Consider the following 9,017-nt stretch of genomic DNA (forward strand, 5'->3'; position numbering starts at 1 on the left):
TTTCAAACCGTCTCAAAAAATGGTCTTTTGCGGCGGTGGTGACCCCGTCGCCAATGAATATATCACAAAAAAAAACATAAAACATTTGCGACGCCTAATGTACTGTCGCAAATTTTTTTTTTGAGACAGGAACATTTACTATCGCAAAAAGTCTTGTTAAAACGGCGTCGTTTTATTTGTTAGGATTCATCATTTTTGACGATTTAAGTATGCCGTGCAAAAAAATAATGAAATTTTTTTCATCCCGCTCATTTTAACCTATTCGCAGCCATGTGTTTCCCCAAAATCCCTAAACCTTTCTGAACCAACCCAAAATCCGTAAAATCTTTCTAAAACCAAAATTCCCAAAACCATTTTGAAGCAAAATCCCCAAAACCCTTGAGCCAAAATTCAACGACGGTGATCGACGACGGCTAGCAGCAGTGACGACGGTCATCAATGACGACGACAAGCAACAGCGAGTGACGACGGCGACATGATGATTTCCAACTAAAGAACATCCAACTAAAGAACCGCCTTGGTAAATGGAATCCCCCAAACCAAACCCAAATCACATCCTTTAAATTGCAGGTAGAAAATCTCAATCTGCTATTCATCTCAAAATGTGGAAATTCGCAGCCGACAAAGCCAAACATCTCATCAACAAAGCCTCTTCTCCTCTTCTTACTCTTCGTCTCTCTCCTCATTTTTCTTCTCCAAAATCTCAATCTGCTATTAGTTTCTTGACCTCTCTACACTCTCCTTCTTCTGATTCAATGGCTTCTTCCGATTCATCTCTTCTTATCACTCTTCAATCCATCAATCCCAAGGTATCACCCACTTCTGATACATTTCTATACATACATGCTTTCAATTTTTTTTTTTAGTTCCACACTAGTTTTCACTATTTCATCGTTTCTATTCATAGCTACTCCTCTCTCTCTCTCTCTCTCTCTCTCTCTCTCTCTCTCTCTCTATCTATCTCTCTCTCTAAATTTTATTCAATCGTGTTCTAGGGTTTATTCTAACTGCGCACACACTCATTTCTATTTAGATCATCAAATTTTTTTTTTTAGTTCCTCACTACTTTTCAATGTTTCATCGTATCTGTGCATAAGTGATTTCTCCATCTGTTTTGTTTTTAATCGTGTTCTAGGGTTTATCTTCATCGTGTGCACGCGCGCGCGCACACACACACACATGTATATTGTATATTAGCGGTGGGTGCTATGCTAACCCATCACGTTTGAAGTATCATATTTAAATTTTTGGATGGTGTAATGATTAAGGAAAGGTTTGATGAATGAGAAAAACCATTTAGCAATTTTGGGTAATTTTATGATATTCATTCGAGCAATGTTAGGAACACAATCTATGTCCCATTTTGTGTTGGTCCTCTTTGCACTTAGATTTATTGTATTCATTCAGCAGTTATTATGTTGATATGAAGGATATTTTTGGAAAAAGAATAAATAAAAAAAAAGTATAGTGTTCACTCCAATTGGACAATACGCTTTATATAATGAAACAGATATACTAGAAGACTAAGAACATGGTGCAATTGAAACTGTCAATGCATGGAGATTGTGTTTGAGTGGAGAGAGGGTTCGTGTGTTGTGGGCAGTAGTTTTTGATTTGTTGATTTTTTTTTTTTTGGTCTTTACGTTAATTGGTAGGTAAAGGTGAATATTTGGAGAACATAGAGTGTTGATGTGTTTTTTTTTGGGATTCAAAATTTTGTGACAAAGCTTTTCTGAAGTGAGTTGTGTTGTGTGCTTATGGATAATAGAATAGATAGGTGGATAGAATGGATATTGAATGTTATGTTTTATTGTGTTTTTCCACCTCTGATTTTGTAAATTTGTTTATGCATCAATGCGTATTTTCTTATGTCATGTCATTAGGGAAACCCAAATCGCTCTCTCTCAAATAAGCTTTATATTTTTGCTTGTTATGTATGCTTAATCTGTATCCATCTTTAGTTGGATATATTATTTTATTTTCCTGTTCTGTTGCTTTGGGTGTTGGCTTCTGTTTTTGTAGTTGTTTGTGTTGAGTTTAATACTTTGGCATGTAGGTTCTCAAACTTTTTTGCTTTGCAATATTCTATGTCTTCTAGATCTAGCATTTGATGGATTTAGACATCTGAGTATTTCAATTATCACCACTACTGTCTTAAACAACTCAGTGTTGCTATATAGCTCATGATTTGCTTCAACTGCTAGATCAGGTGGTTGTAGTTATTGCAGAACCCCTGCTGAATTCAATTGAGTAGGTGATTTATATGGAGATAGTGATGGACCTATGAACCCGTTTGTGTCATAGAACTAAAATTACTCTTCCTCTAGCAATTCAGAAATTGGAAAAGTTCAACTTCTCGTTTGGGAACGAGCTATTTTAGTAACTTTTTGACTTTTTACAAAAAGATGTGCAGAAAAGTAGAGAGAGTGATGTGACAACTTATAGTGACTTTTTGATTTTTTGGCTAAAATATGTAGTTGCCAAATGATAGAGTCAATAATTTGTTGAATTAAATTTAAGTCGTGTTAATGGTCATAACTACAATTTTTTTGTTTTTGATAATTTTTTGGAAACTCAACCATAATAATAATGCCTTAAACAGTCTAGTGTATATTTTTAAGCTTGATGAATAAGAAATGAGTTATCTGCTTGTCTTTGCATTTTTCGCTTGTAGATTTTCTTCTGGATTTACATGTTGGTCCTCATTTTAACCTCCAAGTTTTCTATTCTGCCAGGTTCTGAAATGTGAGTATGCTGTCCATGGTGAAATTGTTACCCTAGCCCAGGTAATATTGAGATTTTTGCTATGCTATTCGATGAGATATTAATTAAAATTTCAGCATTTGATAGAGAGATGCATAGCATTGCAATGGTACCAAAAAAAAAAAAAAAAAACTGAATTCTGTGTTAAACTGAGGAAAATTTATTTTAATCAAGAAGAATGGAATGTGAGGTGAAAGGAAGAAAACAGACTAATTCTTGAAGATGTGTCATGATATTCCTTGCCAAATTCATGGAATTTAGGCCTATTCATGCAAACAGACTAATTCTTAATATATTGTACTTGCATATATTTTTCCTTACAAATGCATACTGTAAATGCATTTTAAGCATACTTAAAATGCATCTTGGTATTCATCTAGGTGTTGTTATGTTTCTTGACTCAATTCACTAACGACTCGGTGACCATTATCCTTTGTGAACTGTTTTATGACCTCTTTTTATGTAACTAATTGAAAACCTAATTTCAATGTCACACACAAGAAAAAACATTGAATGAACCTAGGATTCCATTCCATCAACCTCACTTTGACTAATTTAGAGATTTTGCTGATTGGATTTTATTGCTCACTTCTTTAAGTAATGTTTCTGTGTGAAAAGTAAAACAATGAATCTCTTTGTTGAAAGCTTCTTCTCTTATTTAGTGTTTCTACCTCATGCAAGAATTACAAGTCTTCAGAGCACAATTTACGAAGAGGTTTTCTGCTTCTGCACTTATTTTCCCCTTATTGTGACAGATACTTTACTACAACATTGGAAATCCTCAATCTCTTGGCCAGCAGCCAATTACTTTTTTCCGGGAGGTTTGTTTGCTTAACTTCGTCCTATAAAGTATTATATCAACATCAGCTCAAGCAATACTTGATCATTACCATCCTTATGTTAGGTTCTTGCACTGTGTGACCATCTAGCGATTTTGGACAAAAGTGAAACACAGGGTTTATTTAGGTATGGAAACTTATACTTGGTTATGTGCTTTGTACATTGTTGATTTTGATTCACACTGCTGGAAAATTTTGCTAGAGATGACAATTTCCCCCAACCCAGCTTTGCTGGAAAATTTTGCTAGAGATGACATTGCTCGTGTATTTATGTTGTATGCAATGTTTTATGTATACATGTATATTCACAGGGAATCAAGGGTTTAAGGGATACTAATGATGTTTTCTTGACAGATGGTGCAAGTCCAGCGGTAAACTTTAATTTCACTCTCTTCTGTCTGCATACTTCATAACTTTTCAGAACTGACAGCACTCGAATCTCAAGAATGAGTAACAGATTTTTACTCTCATGTCAGGTCCATATGATGATGCAGTTACTGATAAAATCGGAGGAGGATGGGATTCTATGTCCTATTCCTGAGTACCCTCTGTACTCTGCTTCAATTGCCCTCCATGGTGGCACTCTTGTATGTTCATGCAATATAAAACCAAAATTTAGGTCAAATAAGTCGTTGTCTTGTGGGTTTTCATTGCCCATGAGAGTATTTGACTTTGAATTATAAGCTATTTTTTTGCAGGTTCCTTACTATCTTGATGAAGCAACTAGGTGGGGATTGGAGATTTATGAGGTTAAGAAACAATTGGAAGCTGCTAAGTCCAAGGGCATCACTGTTAGGGCCCTGGTTGTAATAAATCCAAGCAATCCAATAGGACAGGTAAAGCAATAGTCAGATTTTGGAAGATTAAGTAAAATCACAAATATAACTTGCATTTTAATTCAATGATCTGAGGGTGATTGGATCGGGGCAATTATTGGGTGTTACGAGTTATGAGTCTTGTGACCTTGTCATGTTTCATAGTCTTGGTAATCTGTGGCTACAGGTTCTTGCTGAGGACAACCAGTGCGACATTGCAAAATTCTGCAAGGAAGAAGGTCTTGTTCTTCTAGCAGATGAAGTGAGTAGATTCTTCAGTGTTTGGAGATTTGACTTGTTCCTATTAACTTCAAATTGTGCTTAGGAGCCTCAGACTCGGCAATTTATTGGCAAAACTTAAAACTCACCTTTGCTTCGATGGCTTTGAATTTGTATAGTATACCAGGAAAATATTTATGTTCCTGACAGGAAGTTTCACTCATTCAAGAAAATCTCCCGGCCTATGGGGTTTGGTGAGAAAGACATCTCATTAGTATCTTTTCAGTCAGTCTCTAAAGGTATGTGGGATTCATAAATCAAATTAATATATGAATTATGGAATTTATTGAGTTTAGATTTGATGTGCCAATGTTTTCTTGCTGCTTTCAGGGTATTATGGGGAGTGTGGGAAAAGATGAGGTTACATGCAGGTCACTGGTTTTACTCCTGAGATAAGGGAACAAATCTACAAAGTAGCATCTGTGAATCTTTGTTCAAATATCTCTGGTCAAATTCTTGCAAGCCTGGTCATGAACCCTCCCAAGATTAGGTTTTCCCTCTCTAGATTAGTATTTTTGCATAAAGTGTCATGACCTTAGGTACATGAACAAGATCTTGATTGTGCACTATTAAGCCGCTATAAGGTTTCATTGAAAGCATAACTATATTCTTCTAGTATGAACAAAACTAGTTATTTCTACCTGTAATTCCCTCTACGTATGTGTCATTGTTAGATAAATGAAATTTTATGGATGGTTTTCAGGTTGGAGATGAGTCCTATGACTCTTATTATGCAGAGAAAGATGGTATCCTTTCATCTTTAGCAAGGCATGCAAAGGTAGGTTAAAATCAACAATCTCATTGTTTGGGTTCAAAATGAGAAATTAATTAAATAGTAGAATGAAATGTTTTATTGAATTTTGAAATATAGTAAATGGATATCAGTCTAGCTTCTGAAGAAAAATCCATAAATTATCTCTTATGCTAGTAATAGGAGCACATTTCTCGAACAATTTGGGTATGTTCAATTCACATTGATCTTTTGTGGTTTTGCCAAAATAGTATAATTCATCATGTGTTCTTTAGTTGGAAATTATCTTCACTGTATATAGGCACGAAACATGACACAAATGACCGGCTAGGCACGAGAGACTTGTGGGAGAAGACGGGGCTCGAATCGGGTTCCCGGTTTGGGAGTCAGAGCCGGATATCATTTTAGGCAAACTAGTTCCTTAAGAAACTTGAATTCGAGGTGTTAACGCCCCAAAATCACCAAACGGCGTTGGTTTAGCACGAGAATTGGCACACATGACCGCCTAGGCACGAGAGATTTGTGGGAGAAGACGGGGCTCGAATCGGGTTCCCGATTTGGGAGTTAGAGTCGGATATCACTCTAGGCAAACTAGTTCCTTAAGAAACTTGAATTCGAGGTGTTAATGTCCCAAAATCACCAAACGGCGTCGGTTTAGCACGAAACTTGGCACACACGACCGCCTAGACACGAGAGACTTGTGGGAGAAGATGGGACTCGAATCGGGTTCCTGGATTAGGAGTTAGAGCCGGATTTCACTTTAGGCAAACTAATTTCTTAAAAAACTTGAATTCGAGGTGTTAATGCCCCAAAATCACCAAACGACATTGGTTTAGCACGAAACTTGGCACATACGACCACCTAGGCACGAGAGACTTTGTGGGAGAATACGGGGCTCGAATCGGGTTCCTGGTTTGGGAGTTAGAGCCGGATTTCACTTTAGGCAAACTAGTTCCTTAAGAAACTTGAATTCGAGGTGTTAATGCCCAAAATCACCAAACAACGTCGTTTTAGCACGAAACTTGGCACACATGACCGCCTAGGCACGAGAGACTTTGTGGGAGAAGACGGGGCTCGAATCGGGTTCCCAGTTTGGGAGTAAGAGTCAGATATCACTTTAGGCAAACTAGTTCCTTAAGAAACTTGAATTTGAGGTCTTCACGCCCTAAAATTACCAAACGGCGTCGGTTTAGCACGAAACTTGGCACACATGACGACCTAGGCACGAGAGACTTGTGGGAGAAGACGGGACTCGAATCGGGTTCTCGGATTGGGAGTTAGAGCCGGATTTCACTATAGGCAAACTAGTTCCTTATGAAACTTGAATTCGAGGTGTTAACGTCCCAAAATCACCAAACGACATCGGGTTAGCACGAAACTTGGCACACAAGACCGCTTAGGCACAAGAGACTTGTGGGAGAAGATGAGGCTCGAATTGGGTTCCCGGTTTAGGAGTTAGAGTCGAATATCGTCCTAGGCAAACTAGTTCCTTAAGAAACTTGAATTCGAGGTGTTAACGCCCCAAAATCACCAAACGACATCGGTTTAGCACCAAACTTGGCACACACGACCGTCTAGGCACGAGAAAATTGTGGGAGAAGACGGGGCTCGAATCGGGTTCCCGGTTTGGGAGTTAGAGTCGGATATCACTCTAGGCAAACTAGTTCCTTAAGAAACTTGGATTCGAGGTGTTAACGCCCCAAAATCACCAAACGAAGTCAGTTTAGCACGAAACTTGGCACACACGATAGCCTAGGAACGAGAGACTTGCGGGAGAAGACCAGACTTGAATCGGGTTCTTGGATTGGGAGTCAGAGTCGGATTTCACTTTAGGCAAACTAGTTCCTTAAGAAACTTGAATTCGAGGTGTTAATGCCCCCAAAATCACCAAACAACATCGGTTTAGCACAAAACTTGGCACACATGACCGCTTAGGCACGAAATACTTATGGGAGAAGATGGGGATCGAATCAAGTTTCCGGTTTGGGAGTTAGAGTCAGATATCACTCTAGGCAAACTAGTTCCTTAAGAAACTTGGATTCGAGGTGTTGACGCCCCAAAATCACCAAACGGCGTCGGTTTAGCACGAAACTTGGCACACATGACCGCCTAGGCACGAGAGACTTGTGGTAGAAGGCGGGACTCGAATCGGGTTCCCAAATTAGGAGTTAGAGTCGGATATCACTCTAGGCAAACTAGCTCCTTAAGAAATTTGAATTCGAGGTGTTAACGCCCCAAAATCACCAAACGGCGTCGGTTTAGCACGAAACTTGGCACACACGACGGCCTAGGCACGAGAGACTTGTAGGAGAAGACGACACTCGAATCGGGTTCCTAGTTTGGCAGTTACAACTGGATTTCGGTCTAGGCAAACTAGTTCCTTAAGAAACTTGAATTCGAGGTGTTGACGCTTCAAAATCACCAAACGTCGGTTTAGCACGAAACTTGACACACACGACTGCCTAGGCACGAGAGACTTGTGGGAGAAGACGAGACTCTAATAGGGTTTCCAGTTTGGGAGTTAGGGCCAGATTTCTGTCTAGCCAAAATTATTTACTAAACTATTTTTGTAATTATATAGTAGTTAATTTTTTATGTTTTTCTATAATTAAAATATTAACACAATTATATTGTCATTAATTATTTTTATTTTGTTATTTTCAGATATTTTCGAAGTAGCAGTTTGCTTCTTGTGGAATGCAGGCGTGTAAAGATTATGACTAACTTTTGTTTTTGCAACCCACGGAAGAATCAGGACGAAAATTTTTGCTTTTAATTTACGTTATTTAGATTTCTGAACAACATTATGTATGTATTATGCAACATTATGTATTGGGATAATTTTATTGATGTGTTGTTATGAATGGAAGAATATTCTAATTATGAATGAATTTTTATTTATATACTGGACTTTTTATATTATTATGTAATTATTGATTTTTTTTTTAGTTATTTTTCATTTAATACAGGTCATTTTCATATTTTTAATAATTTTATTACAGTTTTTTTTTTTTTTTGAGACAGCAGCACACTGTAGACACCCCATTTTTGACCGACCTTGAGACTCAGACGTCACCAGTTGAGCGTTTGGTGATACTGCATATTGTGCTCATCCAGAAGTTTTAGAGTCTCGGCTGCGGGCCTTGCCTCCAGACTTCCGGACTCTTTTGTGCTTTGCCTCGGTTTGCGAACCAGGCTCGGTTTTCTCTGTTTCTTTTCCTGAGGGGAGGGAGAGGTCCCGTAGACCATCTCTCAGTGGCCGTGAGCTACATTTTGTGGCTGTAGGTCATTTTGCCCATTGCGGAGCCCGGTTTTCGATTTTTCGGAGCCGTTGGCCGTATGCCTCGGTTCGGGACCGCTTAACCACCTCCGTTTGTTTCGGTTTTTGGCATGCATCTTATTTACTCCCTTTTGAGGGACACTGAGGTGTGAGAGACCCACTTCGTGGTCGAATGCCACTTTCGGTGCTTAACAGGCAGTTTTCGGGGCCCCGAACTGCGTGTTCTGGCCCCCGAACATTCGTTTTGCATCGATTTTCGTTCATTTTTGGAAGGTACCTCTGTTTCATCA

The 9,017-nt window shown here is 38.5% G+C and overlaps 1 protein-coding gene across 9 annotated transcripts; it reads left to right on the forward strand.

The window, feature by feature from the left end:
* Positions 1-252: 252 nt before the first annotated feature.
* On the forward strand, positions 253-8,330 carry LOC114312985 (alanine aminotransferase 2). Of its 9 annotated transcripts, none has more exons than XM_082900135.1 (12): positions 253-809; positions 2,736-2,786; positions 3,519-3,584; positions 3,668-3,729; positions 3,914-3,973; positions 4,079-4,189; positions 4,301-4,438; positions 4,605-4,679; positions 4,816-4,935; positions 5,027-5,186; positions 5,400-5,474; positions 8,112-8,330. In XM_082900135.1, the coding sequence occupies exons 1-5, from the start codon at positions 603-605 to the stop codon at positions 3,927-3,929; spliced, it is 402 nt and encodes a 133-aa protein (XP_082756261.1). In that variant the 5' UTR covers positions 253-602; the 3' UTR covers positions 3,930-3,973; positions 4,079-4,189; positions 4,301-4,438; positions 4,605-4,679; positions 4,816-4,935; positions 5,027-5,186; positions 5,400-5,474; positions 8,112-8,330. The 9 variants fall into 9 exon arrangements, with proteins under 9 accessions (XP_082756261.1, XP_082756260.1, XP_082756255.1 ...); XM_082900130.1 differs by having other exon boundaries at positions 592-809; XM_082900134.1 differs by having other exon boundaries at positions 5,027-5,474.
* Positions 8,331-9,017: the final 687 nt, after the last annotated feature.

Source organism: Camellia sinensis, chromosome 12 (assembly GCF_055761805.1).
Source record: "Camellia sinensis isolate YWXY chromosome 12, ASM5576180v1, whole genome shotgun sequence".
Taxonomy (NCBI): Eukaryota; Viridiplantae; Streptophyta; class Magnoliopsida; order Ericales; family Theaceae; genus Camellia; species Camellia sinensis.